General features: G+C 36.7%; 1 protein-coding gene across 1 annotated transcript; it reads right to left on the bottom strand.

The window, feature by feature from the left end:
* Nucleotides 1-232: 232 nt before the first annotated feature.
* On the bottom strand, nt 233-26,918 carry LOC123547723 (PC-esterase domain-containing protein 1A-like). The gene is made up of 8 exons (XM_045334984.2): nt 26,866-26,918; nt 19,842-20,025; nt 19,183-19,262; nt 15,824-16,056; nt 13,406-13,619; nt 4,202-4,274; nt 2,804-2,922; nt 233-1,436 (listed from the first exon to the last, which is right to left on the bottom strand). Exons 2-8 carry the CDS (start codon nt 19,915-19,917, stop codon nt 879-881), a joined length of 1,353 nt encoding a protein of 450 aa, XP_045190919.2. The 5' UTR covers nt 19,918-20,025; nt 26,866-26,918; the 3' UTR covers nt 233-878.
* Between the last annotated feature and the right edge of the window lie 740 nt (nt 26,919-27,658).

The following is a 27,658-nucleotide window of genomic DNA, read 5'->3' as shown; positions in this document are numbered from 1 at the left end:
CTGAAGCAAATCCATCAAGTAACTACAGAGAAAAGAAAAGTACTTTAAAACTTTAACCAAGGTGTGGATGTCGCACAGACACCAAGGCCAGGTTGAGTAGAATACTCTCCATATACCGGTACTTGATAGGAGGTAGGAATTGAGTGTATTATGACATGGCTTTAGAAAACATCATGTTAAGGAAATGTTACTAGCTACTTCAACATATAATATATATCAACAGATAACCTTCAAATGGCTCCAAAAATATGGCAGGAAATAGTTTATGGATTAAAATGGTACCTTTCAGTGACAACCTTGTAATGATACAAGTAAAAAAACTTTACAACATGGCATTGCTTAGTTGCAAAATTTTCAACAGCATATAGATGTTGTAACGTATCACAAAGTTAGTAAAGTTTTGAAGAAAATGTTAGATGAATGGTTCCTGTTTAAAAACTCATGTTACAACTTCTGCAAACACATCAGACACCAGAGCTTAACATATCAAATACTAAATCTCTATACCGGTATGTTGAATATCAGAGCTTAACCTGTTTTAAAAATACTAATTTTAAAATCTCTATACGGTATGTCGAATATTAGAGCTTAACATGTCAAATACCAGATCTTTACATGTCAAAAACAATATTTTAACATGTCAAATACAGATTCTTAGCATGTCAAATACCAGATCTTTACATGTCAAGAACAATATTTTAAAATATCAAATACCAGATCTTTACATGTCAAGAACAATATTTTAAAATATCAAATACCAGATCTTTACATGTCAAGAACAATATTTTAAAATATCAAATACCAGATCTTTACATGTCAAGAACAATATTTTAAAATATCAAATACCAGATCTTTACATGTCAAATACGACGTCTTAACTAAAATGCATTTGGATATGGCTGACTTGCTTGATCATGTCTCCTATTCAATGATCTGTAAGGTAAATTTCTTTCTCGAATTTGCTGGTTCCCAAAACCATTACCACTGAGACTTGGTTCAAAATTCCGGTTTCCATATGGCTGATTCAACAGCTCAAGACTGTCTGGAATTCTCATTCCAGACATATCCACTCCTGTGAAGCTAGTATTCCTAGCTGGACCTCTGAAATTCTCAAAGCTCAGTCCCTGCTGGTTGTAGTTTTCTGCCTGTGTGAAACTGTTCTCATTCTGATGTCTTGGCCTAAAGTCCTCATACAGACGAGGAATGTAACGCGAGTCTAGCATCTGCGGTATAGGTTCACTACCAATGCTGGGTGCCTGACTGTTACACATGCCGCTGAGCCTGTTGTTAACCATATTGTTGATAAAGTTTCCCATAAACTTATTTACCTCCGAAACATTATTTGTAAACTGCCCTGGAGGTAAACTGTTCAGTCCAAAATTGAAATTGGAGTTGAATTTCTTAGGGCGGTTGCTAGTCTCTTTCAATGGTTGCTCCTGAAACAGCAAAAATGAACTCCATAATGATCATCATTCCAATACACAATGTAAAGAATTTGTATTTTTATTGTGATACTAAATGAACTTTTTAATATTTGTTCATCTTGAAACTGTGACATGATGTTCACCTAAATGTAATTATTGTTACTGTGAATTGTTATTAAGTTGTTGAGGACAAACCTTAATGGATTTCGTTACTGCTTCAATCTTCGAAATTAAATTCCAAAAGACAAAAGCTGTCACTAATGGTAACAAATGCCCCCGCAGCGCCTTGACCTTTGACCTGGTGACCTTGACCTATGACCTCGTGACCCCAAAGTCAGTAGGGGTCGTGTTCTCAATAAGTACTATCAGCATGTGAAGTTTGAAGGTCCTGGGTGCAGTGGTTCGCCAGTAAAGTGCCTTCATGCAAAAAGTTAACGTTGTGACAAACGAACTAACGAACGAACGAAAGGATGGACAGTTGAAAACTAATATGCCTCCCATCGGGGGCATAATAAAAATATTATTTTTTGTACTTTTAAAATGTTATTCCACAGAACAGCCAATAAAGTAGATACAATGAAATTGTATGATAATGAAAATTTGATGATTTTACACTACATGTATTTACAAACCAGTTTTCTTGTACTTACATGTATTTCATAAAAAAAGATACATGTTTACTGATGAACAACTACTGAAAATTCTTTTCTTACCTAAATGAGAAGAGATTCTATAAACCTTTGCATGTGATGCATGTTTTTGTTTATTTGACTGACTGGAGTTTTAAGCCACATCAACAAAATTCAAGTCATAATTATCATGGCTACTGAGGAAGATCCCAGGCTGCCCACAGAGCATTATTTCAGGTCTGAGCAGGCACTTGCGTAGAATCACCAAACTTCCACATGCCAGTCTTACAGAAAACGTTTTACAGTTGGAAGTCGGTATCGCAAATTCTAAGGAATCGTGCTTTTTAATTCAAGATAACCGAAATTTGACTTAAAATGATATTTTGTGCACATGTTTTCATGAACTTTTTTTTTCGAGATAGCTGGTTTTTCGAAATAAGCAAGTTTGAGATATCTGGTTTTAACTGCATATTCAAAACAAACCTGCAGCCAAGCCTATAATTCCATTCAGCAGTGGTTGAAGTGACAGAGCTGACAAGTCTTGCATTAAATTTTTTAACCTGCCATGGTAATGACACTAGTATTCAACGTTCCAGGAAGCTGATCCAAGAATGATTTTAATAAGCTTCAAGTTTTCTTAGTTATAATAAATAAGGACTGACGTAGCCTTAAAATCCTTCAATTTCCTTCCATCAAGTAAAAACATGTGTACTGGTCAGACAGCTATTTGTCCATTAATACTTTTCTCACCTTAAGAAGGACTCTCCTTGCATGTTCAGGTGGCTTGACACCCCAAGCCTCCGCCATGTGGGTCAGGATCAAATTTGTCATTCTTCTATGTGCTGTCATATCCCAGTGAACACCATCACCTAAAACATACATTAGTAGGTCATATCCCAGTGAACACCATCACCTTACATTAGAAAGTTATATTTTAAACATACATTAAAGCAATATCCCACACCATCACCTTAAACACACATTAGAAAGTTATATTTTAAACATACATTAGAAAGTCATATCCCAGTGAATACCATCACCTTAAACACATATTAAAAAGTCATATTTTAAACACACATTAAAGTCATATCCCAGTGAATACCATCACCTTAAACACACATTAGAAAGTCATATTTTAAACACACATTAAAGTCATATCCCAGTGAATACCATCACCTTAAACACAAATTTCATATTTTAAACATACATTAAAGTCATATCCTAGAACACCATCACCTTAAATACTAAATATGATTACATGTATTGCAATTCTGAGAAATATGTCCAAATTTAGAATAAAGCATGTTTGTCCTTATAAATGTAATGGTGAACTTAGACTGGTAGTATGACCCTCTCAGGATTGCCATAGTGCAAACACAGTACGGCAATTTCTTACCAGATGTAAAACAGCTCTGACACAACAGAGCACAAGATTTTTCAGATGTAAGTATCAAAACGTGCCAGTCTTGCAAATCAGAAATGTGTATGAATTATAATACTGTATTTTAAATAGAACTGAAATAATGAAACAAGAAGGGTCGCTAGTAAGTGACAAATAACAAAGCTGAAGCCCCTGTGGGTTAGAGTTTATGGTAATGGTCAATGTCCTTGCCTATGACCTTGAACATATAGACCTTTGTCTTGATCTTCTCATATTAAGCTCAGGCATCCCCAAAAAGGGGTTAAGTGGAACCATTTGAACAAACATAAGAGAGGTCTATCTATGCATTCAAGGATGCTGTTGATAAAGTGACTGTGTTGTAAAGGACCATAAAACAGTTCACGAGAAGAAGTTGTTAAGGTGTTTTTCTATTTTCAGCTTCGCGAAAGAGGATCCATACAAGGATGCTACAGACCAAATATAGCAAACATCAAGCAGTTCATGAAAAGAAGTTGCTTAAAACTTTTTTAATTTTAGCTCTTGCAGCCTTTAATGGAGGCCAAGTGGAACCATTTGAACAAACTTGAGTGTGGTCCATTCAAGGATGCTACAGACCATGTTTAGCGTAATTCTGACCAATAGTTTGTGAGGAGAAGATGTTTATTAATAAGTATAAGAGTTGATGCATGATGACAGACCATCCACCTATACTAATAGCCCACCATGAACAAAGTTTGGGTGAGGTAACAAGTCAGTATTGTAATTACCTGCCCTTCGTTGTAGCTGGTGTCTGAGGTAGTAGTGAAGATCTAAAGTATTAAATCCATACTGTACAGCAAGCTGCAATAGAAAATGTCTATGGTGTACCATACTGTTGAAATAATCTTAAAACAGAAGGTGAACTAGAAAATGCTTTTGTAAAAAAGCGCATGTCTCCCCCAATGCAAAGTCCTATAGGCAAGAAGTCAATAGGGGTCAGGAGTGAAAGTCAAAGAGACACTGATGGTTGGCTGCAATAGGGATCATCTACTTGGCATGTCCAGTCATCCTGCTAAATTTCAACACTCGTGGCCTAGTGGTTCTCAAGTCACTGTTCAGGCTCCTGTGACCTTGACCTTTGATCAAGTGACCTCAAAAAAATAGGGGTCATCTACTCTGCATGTCCAATCATCCTATTAAGTTTCAACATTGTAGGTCAAGTGGTTCTCAAGTTATTTCCAAAAAATGATTTTACATGAACAGGCCACTGTGACCTTGACCTTTAATAGACTGACCCCAAAATCAATAGGGGTCATCTACTATGCATGTTCAATCATCCTATCAAGTTTCAACATTCTGGGTCAAGTGGTTCTCAAGTTATTGATCAGAACTGGTTATCAATGTTCAGGCCCCTTAGACCTTGACCTTTAACGGAGTGACCCCAAAAACAATAAGGGTCATTTACTCTGCATGAACAATCATCCTATGAAGTTTCAACATTCTGGGTCGAGAGGTTCTCAAGTTATTGACTGGAAATGGTTTTCCATGTTCAGGCCCCTGTGGCCTTGACCTTTAACAGAGTGACCCCAAAATCGTTAGGGGTCATCTACTCTTTATGATCAATCATCCTATTAAGTTTCAACATTCTGGGTCAAGTGGTTCTCAAGTTACTGACCAGAAATGGTTTTCAATGTTCAGGTTCCTGTGACCTTGACCTTTAAGGGAGTGACCCCAAAAACGATAGGGGTCATCTACTTTGCATGTACAATCATCCTATGAAGTTTCAACATTCTGGGTCAAGTGGTTCTCTAGTTACTGATCAGAAATGGTTTTCAATGTTCAGGCCCCTGTGACCATGACCTTTGACAGAGTGATCCCATAATCAACAAGGGTCATCTACTCTTTATGACCAATCATCCTATTAAGTTTCAACATTCTGGGTCAGGTGGTTCTCAAGTTATTGATCGGAAATGGTTTTCAATGTTCAGGCCCCTGTGACTTTGACCTTTGACAGAGTGACCCCAAAATCAATAGGGGTCATCAACTCTTCATGACCAATCATCCTATGAAGTTTCAACATTCTGGGTCAAGTGGTTCTCTAGTTATTGATCAGAAATGGTTTTCAATGTTCAGGCCCCTGTGACCTTGACCTTTGACAGAGTGACCCCAAAATCAATAGGGGTCATCAACTCTTCATGACCAATCATCCTATGAAGTTTCAACATTCTGGGTCAAGTGGTTCTCTAGTTATTGATCAGAAATGGTTTTCAATGTTCAGGCCCCTGTGACCTTGACCTTTGACGGAGTGACCCCAAAACCAATAGGGGTCATCTACTCTTCATGACCAATCATCCTATGAAGTTTCAACATTCTGGGTCAAGTGGTTCTCTAGTTATTGATCGGAAATGGTTTTCAATGTTCTGGTCCCTGTGACCTTGACCTTTGACAGAGTGACCCCAAAATCAATAGGGGTCATCTACTCTTCATGACCAATCATCCTATGAAGTTTCAACATTCTGGGTCAAGTGGTTCTCTAGTTATTGATCGGAAATGGTTTTCAATGTTCAGGCCCCTGTGACCTTGACCTTTGACGGAGTGACCCCAAAATCAATAGGGGTCATCTACTCTTCATGACCAATCATCCTATAAAGTTTCAACATTCTGGGTCAAGTGGTTCTCTAGTTATTGATCGGAAATGGTTTTCAATGTTAGGCCCCTGTGACCTTGACCTTTGACGGAGTGACCCCAAAAACAATAGGGGTCGTCTACTCCAGCAGCCCTACAACCCTATGAAGTTTGAAGGTTCTAGGTCAAATGGTTCTCCAGTTATTGCTCGGGAATGAAGTGTGACGTACGGACGGACAGGGCAAAAACAGTATGTCTCCTGGGGGAGACATAATTAAGGGGCATTCATTTCATCCTCAGAATATGGTGGTCTCATCCATTTCTATTTGTTAATTTGAGTGCATGTCTGGTCGATGTCAAATGTTTGGTCTTCCAACTCTTGATTCATTCATAGCTAAATCACAGGCTGATCTAACCAGTAGTTAGATACAACTGTCCACAAAACATACTGAAGGGTACTTAACATTATTTCTGTCAAACAATTAATACAAAATACAGTCTTATACAATGTTTGACTTTTTCTTTTCGCTTATAATAATTGGCAGTTTACACCAATAGTTAAGGACCCTTCTTTCAGTATAGAACAGGGGAGGGTATTACCAAATACTTAAGCTTAAACTTGTACTGTTTGGTAATAGATGATTGCTTTTTTTGTTTTGGTGACCGTTTCTTGTTAAATGAAGATCGCTGACAATTTTAGTGTTATAACAACCTATTAGTAAATTACATATTAATAGTAAAGATACAACAGTTTTATATCAGGTACACTGCTGCTTGCTTTACCGAACAAAGCTTCTTATTCCGATTACACCTGCTTCCTTTTCAGATCACCTTTATATGTCTGAATATATCATTTAGTTTTTCCAAGGCAATGAATTAAATGTATAACATGCAATTCTTAGCACACAATTCAAAGGCAGGAAAATAGCAACTGATTTAGCCAAAATTTATCCTTGTTTGAAGTAAGTCACACAAAATGTTCAAAGTAATATAATGTTTACTTTTCAGGTTATCATATTCATAAGCAATGTCAATTTTACTATCTACGAATCAGTCTTTGCAACAACTGCTAAAATAAATGTTAAGAATGAGCATGGCGCTTGGTGCAATTCAGTGATATAAATCTCGTTATGACGCTTAGCCAAAATTACTTTCAAGGAATGTGTTCTGACCAATTAATGTCTACTCATCAACTATGTAGGTCCAAACTACAATTAATTATTGGATACAAATGACAAAAAATTATTATAGATGTCTGTATCATACATACTTTTTGACCCAAGATGACCCATATTTGCACTTGACCTAGATTTCATCAATGCAATCATTCTGACCAAATTTCATGAAGGTCAATTGAAAAATACAGCCTCTATTGCAAACACAAGGTTTCTCTTTGATTTGACCTAGTGACCTAGTTTTTGACCCCAGATGACCCATTTTCGAACTCAGCCTAAATTTCATTTAGGTTATCATTCTGACTTAATTTCAGGAAGATCAATTGAAAAATACAGCGTCTATTGCATACACAAGGTTTTCCTTTGATTTGAACTAGTGACCTAGTTTTTGACCCCAGATAACCCATTTTCGAACTCGGCCTAGACTTCATCAATGTAATCATTCTGAGCAAAATTCATGAAGATTAATTGAAAAATACAGCCTCTATTGCATACACAAGGTTTTTCTTTGATTTGACCTAGTGACCTAGTTTTTGACCCCAGATGACCCATTTTCAAATTCGGCCTAGATTTCATCAAGGTAATCATTCTTACCAAAATTCATGAAGATCAATTGAAAAATACAGCCTCTACTGCATACACAAGGTTTTCCTTTGATTTGACCTAGTGACCTAGTTTTTGATCCAAGATGACCCATTTTTGAACTTGGCCTAGGTTTCATCAAGGTTATCATTCTAACCAAATTTCACGAAGATCAGTTGAAAAATACAGCCTCTATCGCATACACAAGGTTTTTCTTTGATTTGACCTAGTGACCTAGTTTTTGACCCCAGATGACTCATTTTCGAACTCGGCCTAGATTTCATCAAGGTAATCATTCTGACTGACCAAATTTCATGAATATCAGTTGAAAAATACAGCCTCTATCGCATACACAAGCTAAATGTTGACAGACACCAGACATTGAGTGATCACAAAAACTCACCTGAGCTAAAAATGCAGCACAATACATGAATTATATTTCATATGTCATGTCAATATTGGAGATGATTCAATACTTGAATAGTCTTAGTATTAAGGACAGGTACCATGGAGCTTCTGAATACCGGACCTTCAAAAAACTGGAAACTTCTGAAAATCGGACAATTTTCTTGGCCCCGACAACCTGTCTATCAAAAGATCAAACACTGCAACAGATCATGATAATTAGATAAAGATTTTTCATTAAAGAAATGATTAGTGGTTTAAATTTTGATGTTTACATCAAACATCTTCATGGACATTTAATTCGAATTGTGGTATAATTAACAAGAGGGCCATGATGGCCCTGTATCGCTCACCTGAGTACCATTGCTCAAAATGATACGATCGTTTCAAACCAATCTCATTAGAAGCTGCTAAGGTGTATTCATTTAGATAACAAGAGGACCATGATGGTCCTGAATCGCTCACCTGTTCCCACATGACCCAGTTTTGAGTATGACGTCGTTTTTTCTATTATTTGACATAGTGACCTAGTTTTTGAGCTCATGTGACCCAGTTTTGAGCTTGACCTAGATATCATCGAGATAAAAATTCTGACCAATTTTCATGAAGATCCACTGAAAAATATGGCCTCTAGAGAGGTCACAAGGTTTTTCTATTATTTGACCTATTGACCTAGTTTTCGAAGGTACGTGACCCTGTTTTGAACTTGACCTAGATATCAACAAGGTGAACATTCTCACTAATTTTCATGAAGATCTCATGAAAAATATGGCCTCTAGAGAGGTCACAAGGTTTTTCTATTTTTATACCTACTGGTCTAGTTTTTGAACACACGTGACCCAGTTTCGAAACTGACCTAGATATTATCAAGGGGAACATTCTGACCAATTTTCATGAAGATCCATTGAAAAATATGGCCTCTAGAGGTCAAAAGATTTTTCTATTATTTGACCTACTGTACTAGTTTTTGACCGCAGTTGACCCAGTTTCAAACTTGACCTAGATATCATCAAGATAAACATTCAGACCAACTTTCATACAGATCCCATGAAAAATATGGCCTCTAGAGAGGTCACAAGGTTTTTTCATTATTTGACCTACTGACCTACTTTTTGATGGCACATGACCCACTTTCGAACTTGACCTAGATATCATCAAGATGAACATTCTGACCACTTTTTATGAAGATCCATTCACAAGTATGGCTTCTAGAGAGGTCACAAGGTTTTTCTATTTTGAGACCTACTGTCCTAGCTTTTGACCGCACGTGACCCAGTTTCGAACTTGACCTAGATATCATCAAGATAAACATTCAGACCAACTTTCATACAGATCCCATGAAAAATACGGCCTTTAGAGAGGTCACAAGGTTTTTCTATTATTTGACCTACTGACTTGGTTTTTGATGGCACGTGACCCAGTTTCGAATTTGATCTAGATATCATCAAGGTGAACAGTCTGACCAATTTTCATGAAGATCTTGTGAAATATATGGCCTCTAGAGAGGTCACAACGTTTTTCTATTTTTAGACCTACTGACCTAAGTTTTTGACCGCATGTGACCCAGTTTCGAACTTGACCTAGATATCATCAAGATGAACATTCTGACCAATTTTCATAAAGACCCCATGAAAAATGTGACCTCTAGAGTGGTCACTAGCAAAAGTTTACGCACGGACGGACGCACGCACGCACAGACGACGGACGCTGCGCGATCACAAAAGCTCACCTTGTCACTTTGTGACAGGTGAGCTAAAAATAAAGGGAGGTAATTTGTCATAAATTCAGTATATATGTATCTTCACTGATTGTCCAAGTCCATCTGTTGACATAAATGAAATTTCAGATCAGTATCTTCATTAGTTATGGAGATATACCCATTTTAATTTGAAATAAAGGGAGGTAATCTGACATAAAATCAGTCCATAGTTATCTACCCTGATTGTCTCAGTCCAACTAATGACATTAATGAAATTTCAACTAAATCCTATCAGTATAAATCTGATATAAATCATTTTGATTACAATCAGGGGAGGTAATCAGATATAAAATAACTCTGGAACCTACAATTGGATCTGACAGATTCGTCATGGAATCCCAAGATTTATAGTTGTTGAAGATATTTTGGAAGTTTGTATCAAATCAAACCATAAATGAAGTCTTTATATGGCTGCAAAAGCCAAAATAGCAAATTTTGACCTTTAAGGGGCCATAACTCTGGAACCCATGATGGAATCTGGTCAGATAAAGAAAGAAACCAAGATCTTGTGGTGATAAAAGTTGTGTGCAAGTTTGGTTCAAATCAAATCATAAATGAAGCTGCTATTGTGCAGACAAGGTCAAAATAACTTATTTTTTGTCGTCCTTTCAGGAGCCATAACTCTGGAACCCATAATGGAATCCGGCCAGCTCAAGAAAGGAACCAAGATCTTATGGTGATACAAGTTAAGTGCAAGTTTGGTAAAAATCAAGTCATAAATAAAGTTGATATTGAGCAGACAAGGTCAAAATAGCCAAATTTGGCCCTTTCTGGCGCCATAACTCTGGAACCCATAACGGAATCTGGCCAGTTCAAGAAATGAACCGAGATCTTATGGTGATACAAGTTGTGTGCAAGTTTGGTTAAAATAAAATCATAAATGAAACCACTATCGTGCAGACAAGAAATTGTTCATGGACGCACGCACGCACAAACGACGGACAACGGGTGATCACAAAAGCTCACCTTGTCACTCTGTGACAGGTGAGCTAAAAACAAGCATTAAGTTAAAAAATTTATTAGCCAGCGTGAAGATTTACCTTCGGACAATGGTTTGATTTCATAACTGGTCAAACAGTTGATCAAACTGCCACCACTTCAAAGCTTGATGTAGGTATGTAAATCAATGAGTAAACCTGTTAAAATCATGGCATTTTACGAAATCTTCATCATTTTCATAAGTAATATGACTAAGACAACGTAGGAATATCGTAAAACTAAACTAAGTCTGAATGTGCTCTAAATCACAGAGAACGACTGTACCGTATTTGTCCAAATTACTCCATACTTCCAAATACCAGAAACTTCCAAATGCTGGACATTTCTTTTGGTCCTCAGGGTGTGGGGTTTTAAGAAGTTACACTGTATTCTAGAGTTGTAGACAGAGGAAGTGGGTCAAATGATCTGAATCTTGCTGATGCATCATGTGATATTAACAGGTGATTGATGAAACATGCACAACTTAAATCACTGTATGCTTTTTCCTAACACTTCGTAACTCAGACAGATTGAATCCAAATCAATTTAAGGGTTATTTCATCTAAATTGTACATGTCTATGAATTAAAAATTTGATATTTTCAAATTGTAAGTTGAGTGGATATCATGCAGGCAACTTTACAACTTTGGTCTGACATTTAATTTATAATATTTCATAAAGACCACATGGCATTAAGGCCACTAATACGATCTGGCCAATAACAACTAACCTACTACGTTTCTAAGACAGATGTGTTGAGAAACATAAACTTAAGGCAAATTAAAGCTGACTTTGTTTTAACATTTTAACTATTGCTTAAACATGGATATTTAAATCAGATCTTAAAACAAGAGGACCATGATGGTCCTGAATCGCTCACCTGTCCCCACATGACCCAGTTTTGAACTGAGTATGACATCGTTTTTTCTATTGTTTGACATAGTGACCTAGTTAATGAGCTCATGTGACCAAGTTCTGAATCTGACCTAGATATCATCAAGATAAAAATTCTGACCAATTTTCATGAAGACCCTTGAAAAATATGGCCTCTAGAGAGGTCACAGGGTTTTTTACTGTTTGACCTACTGACCTAGTTACTGAAGGCACATGACCCAGTTTCGAACTTGACCTAGATATCATCAAGGTGAACATTCTGACCAATTTTCATGAAGATCCATTCAAAAGTATGGCCTCTAGAGAGGTCACAATGTTTTTCTATTTTTAGACCTACTGACCTAGTTTTTGACTGCAGTTGACCCAGTTTCAAACTTGACCTAGATATCATCAAGATGAACATTCAGACCAACTTTCATACAGATCCCATGAAAAATATGGCCTCTAGAGAGGTCACAAGGTTTTTTTATTATTTGAAATACTGACCTAGTTATTGAAGTCACGTGACCCAGTTTCAAACTTGACCTAGATATCATCAAGGTGAACTTTTGACCAATTTTCATGAAGATCCATTCAAAAGTATGGCCTCTAGAGAGGTCACAATGTTTTTCTATTTTTAGACCTACTGTTTTAGTTTTTGATCGCAGTTGACCCAGTTTCAAACTTGACCTAGATATCATCAAGAAGAACATTCAGACCAATTTTCATAAAGATCCCATGAAAAATATGGCCTCTAGACAGGTCACAAGGTTTTTTCATTATTTGACCTACTGACCTAGTTTTTGAAGGCACGTGACCCAGTTTCGAACTTGACCTAGATATCATCAACGTGAACATTCTGACCAATTTTCATGAAGATCCATCGAAAAGTATGGCCTCTAGAGAGGTCACAATGTTTTTCTATTTTTAGACCTACTGACCTAGTTTTTGATCGCATGTGACCCAGTTTTGAACTTGACGTAGATATCATCAAGATGAACATTCTGACCAACTTTCATAAAGATCCCATGAAAAATGTGACCTCTAGAGTGGTCACAAGCAAGTTTATACACGGACGCACTGACAGACGCACGGACCGACGACAGACGACGGACGCTGCGTGATCACAAAAGCTCACCTTGTCACTATGTGACATGTGAGCTAAAAAGTGGTTGGAATTACAAGCATGTTCCATAATTAATACCCGTCCCCACTCTACATTGAAAGTTGTTACACCAAGCTCATCAGTGATCATTTTAACTAACTGGCCATGGAAGAACATGCTACTTAAATGTTGTGGATAATACAACCTACAATGGTACATATTATCACAACTTGTAATGTGTTTTTAATTGATTTAATCTATTCCCATAAGTGGTTACTTTGAAACCAACTTACATATGGAAAGCTTAACAAAATCGCAAAACAGCAACCGAATGAATGCAATAGCTCTTTCTACTTTTTCAATGGCCAGACAGACAGATGTCAAAAGTGGGCACCTCTTGGCAGACAAGTTCAATTATGTTCCCGAAAAAACTTGACATTTAACTTTAGTTGCTGTTATGATTTCAAAAACCAAACAAAAACAAAGTTACCTTGTGAACATAAAAGTTGGCCTCTAAAATATCAAGCCTCAGGCTGACATTGAGGTGCTCTACCTCTGGAATTAGAACACCACCTCTAGCTTTCTTTGATATAGGTAAAGTCATGTTCCACATCACTAGACAGGTTTTGGGAAGCTCCTCACTGAATCTCTTAAACAAAATGTCTAGATTCTTCTTGTACTGTTCCACTGATGATGGTCCATACCTTCACATACAAGACATTATCACATATGTTTAGGGGGGTTGCGGGTGTCCGACCACAGCTGATGGTTCAGAATGCCTCATGAGGGCCCCGTGCCAAGTCTGAGGTAACCTCATGGGTTTAATCTCACCCAACTCTTTAACGTGTATTTTAATAATATATATCCCTGTATGTATGCATACCGCTGACACGTTATTATATATTGTAATTTAAATTTTTGCGGTATTTGCAATTTCAATTAATGACGTATTTTTTGTCAATTGCTGACGTATTTTTTTTCCATAGTATGAGCAGTTGTATCGTTTTATAATTGATACACTGGTATAGGATTGGAAGATTTTATCAGGAAAACAATATCCTGACGCAAAAGCGCTTTCGACCCGAAGGTCTTCTTCAGTTGCTATAAAACCTAAATCCTACGTTAGTAGAATCTTATGGATTTGTATTAATATTTGTATTCATTTTTCATTTAAAATTATTAATCAATATTTTACGTGGATTCACATTAGATTTTATTAAAGCCTGTTATTGGGTTAATGCCCTGTCAGGGTAGGTTCCTGAATATCCAGGTGAAACCTGGTGTAAGTGAGCTCCGCTATGTACGAGGTAGGTTCTTGTTATTTTGTATAGCATGTAAAAATGAAATAGTAATGCAGGCTTTTTCTGCATTGTTAGTAAGATCTAACAAACACTAGATTTACTATCTCCAAGGTATGCTTTAAAGAATAATGTTAGCCAAAATAATTTAGCTAGTACACAGTCTACATTAAAATATTTTTAGGTCTTATGGTAATTTTCTAGCTTTTCATGGTGGATGAAGACCAAAGGTGTCCCTCTGAGCATTACCTCAGGCACATGCAGGCACCTGGTAAGAACAACAGACCTTTCATAAGCCACCATGATAGCCTCCTCTCATGGAAAAAAATCAACAATAAAGGTTGACCCAACAGTTTTTCAATCATTTGCCCCCTTAGGCCATAGTGACCCTGTTAAAAATTCAGATTCTGAAGACGAGTAGCACTCAGCATTCAATATCTTTGAAGTATTAATGTGATCCTACAATTCTTTTGTCCCCTCTTCTTTGATGGTCTATTATTTTATATATATATATATATATTCTTCTCTACTCTCGAAAATATGTTTGCTTAAGTAGTTGTACACTAAACATCGCAAGACAAACTTTCAAGGAGCTGTATTAATATAAGCCCCTACAGGCTTGTTTACATATCCTTAGACTAGAAACCTATGTTCATGTTATTATTTATTGCTATATAAAACTGTTTGACTTTGTGTATAATTTATAATGAAAATAAATATTGTTTAAAACAAAAATTCAGATTTACATTAGATTCTGATAAAGTCTCATGAAGATCTGGTAGAAAATGTGGCCTCTTAACAAGATTTTTCTGTGGTTTGACCTTATGATTTAGTTAGATAATCTAATGTCAAATCTGACCTAGGCTTTATAGAGACAAACATTCTGACCAAGTTCAATGAAGAACAGCTACAAGATGTGGCCTCTAGAGAGTCAGCATTGTGTATCCACTCATTTGACACAGTCACTATTTTTAATTTTAACCTGAAATAAGAACGATTTATGAATGTCAAGTAAACTTTGTAGCCTCTAGAATGTTACAAAAGTTTTCATGATGACCTAGTATAAGACCTTGGTAAAAATGGGGGATAATTCATGAAATATTGGTGCAAGAGTTATGGCCCATTGCCTTATGATGTGGGTGATGAGGAATAACTATTTTAAGTTTTAAAGAAATCAACCAAGTAATTACAGAGATAAAGTGTAGTGCATCAAAACTTTAACCAAAGTGCTGATGCGGAAGGATGCCGAAGCTGATGCCGGGTCGAGTAGGACAGCTCTCCATACTTCATATAGTCAAGCTAAAAATGACAAATGGTGTTATATGGTATAAATTACTAGTATAAATCACAATAAAAATGTAGTCATAGAACAATAAATGGAAAAATATCATTAAGTCTTTATTTTTCTCTCTTTTAAGATGCAAGTTGATGACAGAACATTTTTCCTAGAGTTCTGGTTAAAGTACAAGCAGCGTTTTTCAAAATCAAAATACTTTTCCTGCTTTCTTTAGGGGATTTTGTCATTTTTCAAAAAGTTCTCAAGGGTAGGCATCAAATTCAAGGACTTTTTCTGGTTTATGCAAGCCCTGTTACAAATACCTGTGGCATACCTGCTAATGTCCCATAGGCAAGAATTCATGATCACAGCATCAGGAAGAGGATCCTTTGTCAAGTCACTCAATATAGACTCTAAGTAGCTGTTGTAACATCGTGTTGTGAAGTAAAACCTGATCAAATGATAATCTGTCTGGTACTGTCTCACCTCACGATACTTCACACCATTTGTCATCTCACCATATTGACCCCCTTCAATCAGTTTATCACCAGAAAATGTAAATTCACCCTGAAAACATTAATAAGCTGATTAATTTAATTTAATTTGGCAGCACTTTATCATCTTAGCATTAAACAATCATTTTTCATCATATTTATCACAAGTTTGACATCACGTGAGTGAAATAAAGCCATTACATAAATTTGATAAAACACTAGTGTAATAAAGCTTTGACGTCGACGTTGTTTAAGTATCAGAGACGTTGGTCAAATTAACTTGTTCTTAATAGTAAAAGAAAGTAGAATTTTTTTATGTCTGGGCTGGAAAAGTTTACATGTGATAAAAAAAATATCATATTTGTGGCTTTCCACATTGAATTCATTAAACTCGTTGAATAAAATTGATAAAATGCTCGGCAGAACCTCGAATATTATTATTTTATCCAACTCATTTAATAAATTCAATATGAAACAAGAGGGCCATGAAGGCCCTGTATCGCTTACCTGACCTACTGACCTAAAAATCATCAAGATTAACATTCTGACCAAGTTTCATTAAGATATGGTCATAAATGTGGCCTCAAGTGTTATCTAGCTATTCCTTTGATTTGACACCGTAACCTAGTTTTTGACCCGACATGACCCAGATTCAAACCTGACCTAAAGATCATCAAGTTTAACATTCTGACTAAGTTTCATCAAGATACAGTCATAAATGTGGCATCTAGAGTGTTAACAAGCTTTTCCTTTGATCTGACCTAGTGACCTAGTTTTTGACCCCACATGACCCAGATTTAAACTTGACCTAAAGATCATCAAGATTAACATTCTGACCAAGTTGCATTAAGATATGGTCATAAATGTGGCCTCTAAAGTGTTAAGTAGCTTTTCTTTTGATTTGACCTGGTGACCCAGTTTTTGACCCGACATGACCCAGATTCGATCTATCCTAAAGATCATCAAGTTTAACATTCTGAGTAAGTTTCATGAAGATACAGTCATAAATATGGCCTCTAGAGTGTTAACAAGCTTTTCCTTTGATTTGACCTCGTGACCTAGTTTTTGACCCCACCTAACCCAGATTTAAACTTGAACTAAAGATCATCAAGATTAACATTTTGACCAAGTTTCATTAAAATATGGTCATAAATATGGCCTCTACAGTGTAAACTAGCTTTTCCTTTGATTTGATCTAGTGACCTAGTTTTTGATCCTACATGACCCAGATTCAAACTGGACCTTGAGATCATCAATATCAACATTCTGACCAAGTTTGATGAAGATACAGTCATAAATGCACCCTTTAGTATTAATAAGCTTTTCCTTTGATTTGACCTGGTGACCTAGTTTTTGACTCCAGATGACCCAATATGGAACTCATCCAAGACAAAAGATAACACTAAGGATAACACTCTGATCAAGTTTCATCAAGATTGGGCCAAAATTGTGACCTCTAGAGTGTTAACAAGCTTTTCCTTTGATTTACATAATGTGCAGTGCAAATCAACCTCAAGGTAATAGTTTAACATATCATATTTAAAACTGTTATGCCAAAAAGAGCTTTCTCACCATATAATCTGGGAGGCTGTATTCGGCTCAAGTAGATTTTGCCAGAACAGATCTCATGAGGAGCGCAAGCGCCAAGTGTGATCCGCTCTTGCAAAATCCAAGAGAGCCGAATACAAAAATCCCAGATCTTGCTACTGTTATAATGACCCTTTCATTATCCACCATATTATATTGTTAGTTGTTTTGTTTTCAAACAAAATCTTGAGTGTTTGTCGATGTTAAAATAGAAATGAGTGAAGTTTTTGTGTGCGCTGTTTATAGAACTGTGTCAGGTCATGCATATTAAATGAAAGTAGCCTGGCAACATACAATATAAAAGGAACATTACAGAATTTTTTTCTACCTTGTCATATTCATGTCGTATTTTTGACAGATAATTATATGCTAAAAAGTATTATTAGACTACTTTATTCACATATTACTGACCAACCTAGTAGTTCTACACTTTCCTGAAAGTACCACAGGAGCAATGGTTTTGCAAAATTGCCAAGTTTCAGTATCTTTTCCTTACTCTGGATTACAGGCTGCTCCTAAGAAGATCAAGAGCTATCAATGAACCAGATTAATTTCCTCACAAGTACAAGTGTGTGACAGGAAACAAGGGAATTAAGTATTGCCATTCATGCAATAGAGTCTTACACCAGAAAGTGACTAATTATCTCAACTATGTGTAATTTAATGATTTATGGTCCATGTATGATGACCTTGAGTTGTGATCTTGACCTAGAGCCAACATGGCTGACTAATGAGTTCTCAACATTGTCTTGATGAGCTGATCATTTGACCAAAGTTTCATGAAAATCCTTAAAGGGGTTTATGAGATACAGAATAGACACAAAATGGAAGGCTCAAACCTTTGACCTTGAAATGTGACCTTGACCTTGAGCCGACATTTGTACCAGGTAATATCATAATTCCTAGATGGATGGCAGAGGTATAGATCAGACATGTAACAGACACGTAATAGACCTATATAATATTATGCTAACATCTGACCTAAAAGTGATCTTAACCTTACAGCTTAGGGTTTTAAGGTTGTGCAAGACATATCTCCTCATTATGGGGAACATTTGTGCCAAGTAATATTAAAATCCTTTGATGGATGGTTGAGTTATGGACCTGACTAAAAATCAATCCTGTTGACTTTTGACCTCCAAATATGACCTTAACCTTGGAGGTAGGAATCAAGGTTTTGCCCAAAAAATTTCATCTCATTATGGGGAAAGTTTGTGCCATGTGATATCTAAAGCCTATGTACAACAGAGTTATGGACTGGAGATGGCAGTGAGTACAGACAAAATGATGGAATGAAGGGCAGAATAAAGAACAGAAAAGTGCAATCATATAGTTTCTGAAGCTAAATGTTTAATCAGTAGGGGAATTTAAAGGGTCCTTATGTCTGCAATGTTTTGGCTGATCCTGAACAATGTATGTTGATCACATCTGCACTTCATGGTGACAAGGACTCTGAAGCTTCACTGGAATGCCTTTTAAATGCATGGGCATTTTTTTTGTCACAATCTCTTTTCACTGATTGAAAGGTATAACCAACAGATGATAGGATGACTTCAATACATCCATTTAATTTTGTTTACTGGGTTATAACAGTTGAAACAGTATACCTTACCTTTGCTCTGAGATCTTTGTCTGTTAGGTATTTGTTTCTCTGTAGCAACAGAACCAAATCCTTGTATACACCCCTCTGAACTGATCAAATGCAAACAGAAATTGAAAACATTCACAGATCCTAATAACCTCCATTTAACGTTTCAGGAAAAATAAAAGTAAGCCATATCCATAATCTTTTTTTGTATACAACGTTAGACTGCGAGTGACATCTCGCAGAACTTAGGGCCTTCCCTGATATCGTTACACCAACATTTATATGAAAATAAACGCTTTTTTCTCCTTCTCATACAAAATATACAGTGATTGCAAATATATGACAGTAAATCTATAGTCTTTGCCAAATAAACTAGCACTTGTCAAATGACCTCGGAATTGTTTTGATCTATTTTTCTCAAAAGACTGCATAAATGGTAAAATTCATAAATCAGTCATTCCACAGGTATTTCATAATTATGGTTACAAAAATAAATACATGCATTATTTACATAGATACGCTAGGCAATGCAGCTGGGCCAGGTGCCGATAAGTCGATGGAAAAACTGATCCTCACGTAGCCCCCAACCCAACTAATTGGGGTACAATATATGCATAAAATTAAATTAATGCATTTTTAATCTTACTAAATGCAAATTTTAATGGACTGATTATAATACATACTGGAATCTCCAATGATTACAATAAATCTGTTGTCTAGTAGAGAAATGACATCCTCTTGCAGAAATATCTCCGACATGATGTTAAACGTATATGTTGACTGATCTTGGTTAATTACACCTATGTACAGCTATACAACAGTATGATTCATTCAAGAAGTCACGTGAGGTCATGCAAGTCTTCTTTTCTGAAAAACAAAAATATAAAAACAAGTTATTCAAAGAGAAAAATTTACAAGTACTGCAGAAACGTAACAACATCTTGTAGTCAAAGAAAAAAAGAAAAAAAAACACTGCAGGCCAGTAAAATAACAAAACATAACTGTAGCTTTCAATGATTATTATACTACTCCCGCACGATAATTTAAACGACAGCATGTTTATATTATTGTTTAATTGTTATGGTTCTCATGCATCATTGAACTCAAAAAGGTTGTCAATGATAGAAGTTAAGTGCATACTGTAATGTTTATACAAAAAAGATTTTCTGTATTGAAACGTTTTAATGAAGAAAAATCATAATTATAAAACATGTTATCGTTTGAGTTATCGTGCGGGATTTATACAAGATGATCAAAGTTGTTTCTGTTAGACTATAGGTAGCAAATGCATACTAGTTATATTGTTGTAGAAACTAAATTTGGCCCAACAGGTTACATAAAGTGAAAAGTGACCATGCCCTCTAGCAGCCATGCTTTTTGTTGAATCAAAATAAGTCGAACAAACAATCTTGGTAGAAGGTAACTTATTAGGATCATTTGCAAGAAATTACTTAAAATTGGGCCAGTAATTACATACAAGAAGATTTTTAAATTTTCCACAATAGAAAAATGAAAAATGACCACGTCCTCTGGCGGCCATGTGTTTAGACGAATCAAGATAATTTAAACAAGAGCGCCACCAAGCAGGGCAATATATATAAAGTTTGTTAAAAAGTTTAAGTATAAAAGGGGCATAATTTGGTCAAAAATACAAATGGTGATTGTTGCCACACATGCAGATGATGATGATAAAAATACATTTTAAGTTTCATGTCTTATGTTGCATTCAAGTTATATCCAGAAATGTAAGATTGCAAAAAATCTTTAAGTACAAGAGGAGCATAATTCTGTCAAAAATACAATTAGAGTTCACCTTGGGTATAATGGGCTCAGCCCCTACACATACTTTGTTTGTATACTGGACAATGTTTATGTGAAGTTACAGTATGATATAAGCAATAGTAATAAAGATATGACAGAAAAACAAAGGTTGCCGAAAAACTTTAACCAAGAAAGGTCACGCTGATGCTGACGCCGTCACCGAATAGTGGAGCTAAAAAAGGGAAGTAATACAAAAAAATTTGTTGTAAGGGAACAAAAAAGGGATCTGCCAAATAAAAACAAGAGCACTGCAATGCAGAGCAATATACACAAAGCAAAGTCATATATATGACCTTTGACCCCTATGTGTGACCTTGACCTTGAAGCGAGTCATCTAAAACATGTGCTCTGCATGTGGCCTCAGTGTGGTGAACATTCGTGCCAAGTTTCTTTGAAATCCTTCAAGCAGTTCAAGAGTTACAGAGCGGACACAGCAAAGTCATATATGACCTTTCACTCCTAAGTGTGACCTTGACCTTGAAGCTAGTCAACCGAAACAAGTGCTCTGCAAGTCGTCTCAGTGTGGTGAACATTTGTGCCAAGTTTCTTTGAAATCCTTCAAGCAGTTCAAGAGTTACAGAGAGGACACGAAACACACTCATATGACCTTTGACCCCTAAGTGTGACCTTGACCTTGAAGCTAGTCATCTGAAACAAGCGCTCTGCATGTCGTCTCTATGTGGTGAACATTTGTGTCAAGTTTCTCTGAAATCCTTCAATTGGTTTAAGAGTTACAGAGCGAACACTAAATTGCTAACGGACGGACGGACGTCCGACCGAAATGAAAGACAGGGCCGTTTCTTTTATTTTCTTTTGTTTGAATAGGGGGCCCTGGCCCTTTAATCTATTGTTAATGGATTGAAGCCATTGTTCTCTTTTGTTCTCTTTAACGTTAGATGGCCCTCTCTTTCTTTTCAGCCTGGACAGATGGACACCGGGGGTATAACATAATACGTCCCTTTGGGTGTATAAAAACCTTGGTAGAGGGTCACACAGGGACCATTTCTGTAAAATTATTTTAAAATCAGGCCAGCAGAGTTTCCAACCAAAAGATATTTAAAGTTTTCACTTCTTACTTATAAGGAAAAGTGACCATGCTCCCTGGTGGGTATTTTTTTTTTTTTATGACAAATCAGAATAACGTGAATAATCTTAAGTGGTAGAAGGTTACAGAAAGACCATTTGTGTAAAATAATTCTAAATTGAACTAGTGGTTTAGGAGGAAATGCCATCTGAAGATTCTCTATTTTTAGCTTGGCAGCCCCTATGTTTGAACAATTTTTTAAGAAAACCAACTGAGGAACATCAGGCCAAGTTTCATCAACCTCCACCACACGGTTTCAGAGGAGATGTCATTTGAAGAAAATTGTGGACAGATGGATGGGGAGTGATAAAAGTTCAAGTCAAGCACTCTGGGCTCAAGTGAGCTAAAAACAACAGCTGTCACAGGCGACAGCACACTCCACTATTTCTATGCTGGATACTGAAACTAAGAGTTATCACTGGAGTGTTTAATGACTCAAATGTGGATGAAGATATTGGACAACAGTTTAAATCTATGTCAAATGTATCAAGTAATAACTGAGATAGAGGTAAAGTGTAGTATCAAAACATTAACTAAGAGTATACATTTGTTGTAAAAGAGAAATAATTCATGGACATTTCTGCAAGAGTAATGCACCATTTGTAATAGCACGAGTCATATTATGTTTCTAATAAAGTGGAACGACTATTTTAAATTTGAATCAAATCTTTTTGATATAAACTGAGATAGAGCTAAAGAGCATCTCGACTTGAACCTGATGTTCTAAGTAAAGAGGGCCAAATTATTTGTTCAAACTTCAAAGTCTTGAGAGATACCATACTAGGATATTACTGACTAAGACCCATGCTGTGATTCATGAGAAGAAGTTGTTAAAAGTTTTCCTATTTTTAGCTCTCGCGGCCCCAACAAGGGGCCAAGTAAAACCATTTGAACAAGGTAGACTGAAAGACAGCTATATCCCCCGCCACTCAGTGACTGTTACGGATAGTGAAAGGGTTGATGGTATTGGGTCAAAGCAATGACTTTGTTAAGTATATTATATAGTCCATGTATGAGGAAATCAATGAATTTGAAAATACTTCAAGGGGTTTAGGAGATACAGAGCAGACACAAATGGAAGGCTCAAACCTTTGACCTTGAGTAGTGACCTTGACTTTGAGCCAACATGGCTGATTCATGGGTTTTTCACATTGTCTTGATGAGGTGATCATTTGACCCAAGTTTCATGAAAATCCTTCACGGGGTTTAGGAGATACAGAGCGGACACAAAATGGAAGGCTCAAACCTTGACTTTGAGTTGTGACATTGACCTTGGGCCAACATGGCAGACTCGTGAGTTGTGCACATCGTCTTGATGAGGTGATCATTTTACTCAAGTTTCATGAAATTCCTTCAACGGGTTTAGGAGATACAGAGCGGACACAAAATGGAAGGCTCAAACCTTTGACCTTGAGTTGTGACCTTGACCGTGAGCCAACATGGCAGACTCATGAGTTCTGCACATTGTCTTGATAAGGTGATCACTTGACCCAAGTTTCATGAAAATCCCTCAAGGGGTTTAGGAGGTACAGAGCTGACACAAAATGGAGGGCTCAAACCTTTGACCTTGAGTTGTGACCCTGACCTCGAGCCGACATGGCTGACTCATGTGTTCTGCACATTGTCTTAATGAGGTGATCATTTGACTCAAGTTTCATGAAAATCCTTCAACTTAATCAAGGGGTTTAGGAGATACAGAGCAGACACAAAATGGAAATCTCAAACGTTTGACCTTGAGTTATGACCTTGACAAGTAGCCGACGTGGCCGACTCATGTGAACTGTACATCATTTGATGAGGTAATCATTTGATCCAAGTTTCATGAAAATCCTTCAAGGGGTTTAGGAAATACAGAGGACAAAAAATGTTACGGATAGACAGAAGGACGGAAGATGCAAGGACAGACAGAGGCCATTCCTATAACCCCCACCACTCATGGGAGGGGGGGGGGGGGGGGATTAAAAAAATAAGAGCGGTTCGTGCCAGGCCATGCTTGGCTACTGACCAAGTCTTGTGCAGTTCTGACCAGCAGTTTCTTGGAGAAGGATGTTTAAATATATAAAGATGCTGAAACTTGGCGACAGACACAGGACGCTGGACCATCCATCTACAAAAAGCAAGTTAGTTTTGCCAAAGCTCTCAGCAAAAACTGAAATGGAAATGACAACAGTTTTTCATTTCCTCAACTTTCAGTTTTGATCAGCAGTAAATAGGCCGACTCAATCAATGACAGCGTTTTAAAACAGTACACATTAAATCATGATGTTTTTACACAGTACATGCATATTCTGTAGACTATTTTGCAGACTTTATTCACATGGTGACATTCTTCATACATAATCCAATTTCTCCCGCTTCTGCAAAATGTTGGCAAAAAAAATAATCAGGCATTCAGCAAATAAAATTCCTACCATAATTGCAAGTAAAATTGATATATTCAAGTTGAAATAAATTCTTGTTCTTGCATAAATATGTGAGTGCAAACAAAAGTTTAATGCTACCCCAGGTCCAGTAATTAATTCATTTATGAATACAGTATTGTTCGAAGAAAATACTACGTTACACATTAGATTTCATACCTAAATCTGTTGATTATTTGTGTTAAAATATTCCTATTTATTCAGTTAATGTTGTTATTTATGAGCCTTTGTACACGTTGTTGTTTTCAAAAGACAAATAGAAGCTTCAAGTAGTCAAAATCATATGCTGTGTCTATGAATATTATTAAACTTACATTTAAACTAGAATGTGTCTTAAGGACACAGGGTGTGCCCCCCACTGGTACATTTGTCACAAATAAGGAGAAATAATTCAAATGTTTGCAGTCTTAATGGGGTATAGCCTCAACAAACATTTTATGAAAAGGATTCATTATTCTAGGCCATATACTTTTTGAGCTATGAGCATCACAAACAAAAAATCCACTATTTTGGCTATTTCAAGAGCCATAACTTTGTAATAAATGCTAAGATTCTCAGGAAGAATGCCAAGTGTGCAAGGACACATCATGATAAAGATCCTAGCAAGGTTTCATAAATTTACATCAAATACTTTTTGAGCTAGATTAGGTGAAAATGTGCATTTTTCACTATTTCAGGGGCCATAACTTTAAACATAGGGGGTGGAGCCAGCCAAAAAATAAGAGGTGTGCAAGTTCATATCATGATAAAGACTTATGCAAGTTTTCAATCATTTATATTAAATACTTTTTGAACTAGGTGCATCACAAAGTGAAAATGTGCATTTTTGACTATTTCAGGGGCAAAAACTCTGAAAATAGGGTGCGGACCAAAATGAAAAATAGGAGGTGCGCAAGTTCATATCATGATTAAGACTCACGCAAGGCTTCATGAATCTATATCAAACACTTTTTGAGCTAGGCGCGTCACAAGGTGAAAATGTGCATTTTTGACTATTTCAGGGGCCATAACTCAGAAAATAGGGGGAGGAGCCAGACAAAAATTAGGCGGTGCGCAAGTTCATATCATGATAAAGACTCATGCAAGGTTTCATCAATTTATATCAAATACTTTCAAGCTAGGCGCGTCATGAACTTCGGACGGACGGACGCATGGACAGACGGACAAGACCAAATCTATATGCCCCCAACACTCATGGGGGGGGGGGGGCACAAAAATAGTGCCAATGTTTTAAAACACTCAATCTGAAGAACATCTGCAGAGCATTTACCAAAAAGATATTTTCCGCATTTAATCAAATGATTCCACAGTTATTAAGTGTTTGCATTTCCATTTTTACATGTTGCAAACCTTAAATAACAAGACTGAGGTTAGTTTTAGGTCTAGCTTCTGTCTATTTCTAACTTAACTCCCGCTATTTCTACTTTCTGTTGGCTGCGTCCATTCTCTGAAGCTGAAATTTTAAAGCCAGCTTCTGTCAACATTAAAGTTAACCCTGGGAGAGAAGATGCCAAGGTCCCTACTGGGGCTCGAACCCCGCACCTTCTGATCCGTTGGCGGACACTCTAACCACGTCGCTAAAGGGTTAACCCAACAGCAAGGCTGTTGTAAGTGGCCTATAAACCTACTATCACTATACTTCTCCCCCTTTACTTTTCAGAGCTCACCAGCTCTCCAGAATGACACTCCATGCCCATTGCATGAGTCCGTCAAACATCCTCGTCGCCATAAATGTAAAACCAGGGAGAGAAAATGCCAAGGTCCCCACGAGGGCTCAAACCCTGGACCTTGTGATCCACAGGCAGACACTCTAACGTCGCCAAAGGGTTAACCCAACAGCAAGGCTGTTGGAAGTGGCCTATAAACCTACTATTACTATGTAACATGTAAATATTGCTATCTGCGTTTGTTCCCTGTCTTCACCTTAAATACACGAGAACCATCTGTGCAGCAAATTCCAAATAATTGCTACATATTTTCTCTACTAAAAATAACAGTTAATAACTTCAGGTTACAGGACCCTATTAATTAAGGCTAACTGGACCCAAGCCACTTTCAATTTTGATTAAAGTAACTTGGTTAAATGATTTAATCAATTCATTTGGTACAAATTGGACACCATTGAAAATATTCTTTTGACAAGAACATACCATATTTTTTGTTGTTATAAAAAGATGAAGATACAATTTCCTAGTAGTTCTGAAAATCTAAGTACGTGCTAATTTGGGTACGAATCATCAAGGAGATTTTGCTTGATTTTATGTGCCTTTCCCAACTGCTAGTTAAACGCAGTGTCTAACGAATTACTGATATTAATTTATATTTCACAAGCTGAATATAGATAGGAAGTTATGGAAGAATGCAAAACTTTAGAAACATTACATTTTGTCCAGCTGCTGCAACACTTCGCTGTCTGCTTCCGGTTTCGGTACCAGTTGTACAGCCGAGAACCAGGCTAGTTTGACACGCGCAATTAATTAGAATTAGGTTGTAGGCTGGTGCGCAATGCTAAATCCCAATACTTGATATCTAATCCCATGTACAATTATTTAATGAAATGTTTAACAACTACACTGGAAGGTCGGAATGCCAAACTAATTGCCAAACTGAAGGCTGACGTATCATGCTAGTTTCCAAATGCAAACTGCAATTTAATGCGAATTAACCACTGTTTTGCAAATGCTTATTTTAAAGTCGAATGTTGACTGTCAAATAGAACTGTCAAATGATTAATTCTTATTGTTAACTGCAATGTGCGAAAAAACGAATGTCAAAATAAAGAGCTGAATATATCAGTGAATGAATGCATCCCGTAAATAACATATGATCATTTGGTATTTAGCATTAGCCTAACTATTTTGCACTTCCTATTTAGCATTGAATATATGTCATTTAGCATGGCTATATTTTTCAATAGCAAAGGCCAGCAATAAAAATAAAAGCATTAATCAGTTGACAATAAAATTAATGATCTTAGTTGGCAGACACTCGAGGACAGACGGAGAATTGCTAGACTTTTCATGCTCTACAAAATCGTTCATGGCTATGTATCTATTCCAGTCCCTTCGTATCTGGTACAATCATTGAGACGAACTCGTCATATGCACGACCATTCCCTCAGGCAGATCCATACAAACATTAATGTTTTCAAATTCTCCTTCTTTCCATACACCGT

The sequence above is a fragment of the Mercenaria mercenaria genome, chromosome 9 (assembly GCF_021730395.1).
Source record: "Mercenaria mercenaria strain notata chromosome 9, MADL_Memer_1, whole genome shotgun sequence".
In the NCBI taxonomy this organism is placed as follows: domain Eukaryota; kingdom Metazoa; phylum Mollusca; class Bivalvia; order Venerida; family Veneridae; genus Mercenaria; species Mercenaria mercenaria.
This window is presented reverse-complemented; position numbering and strand designations above follow the sequence as displayed.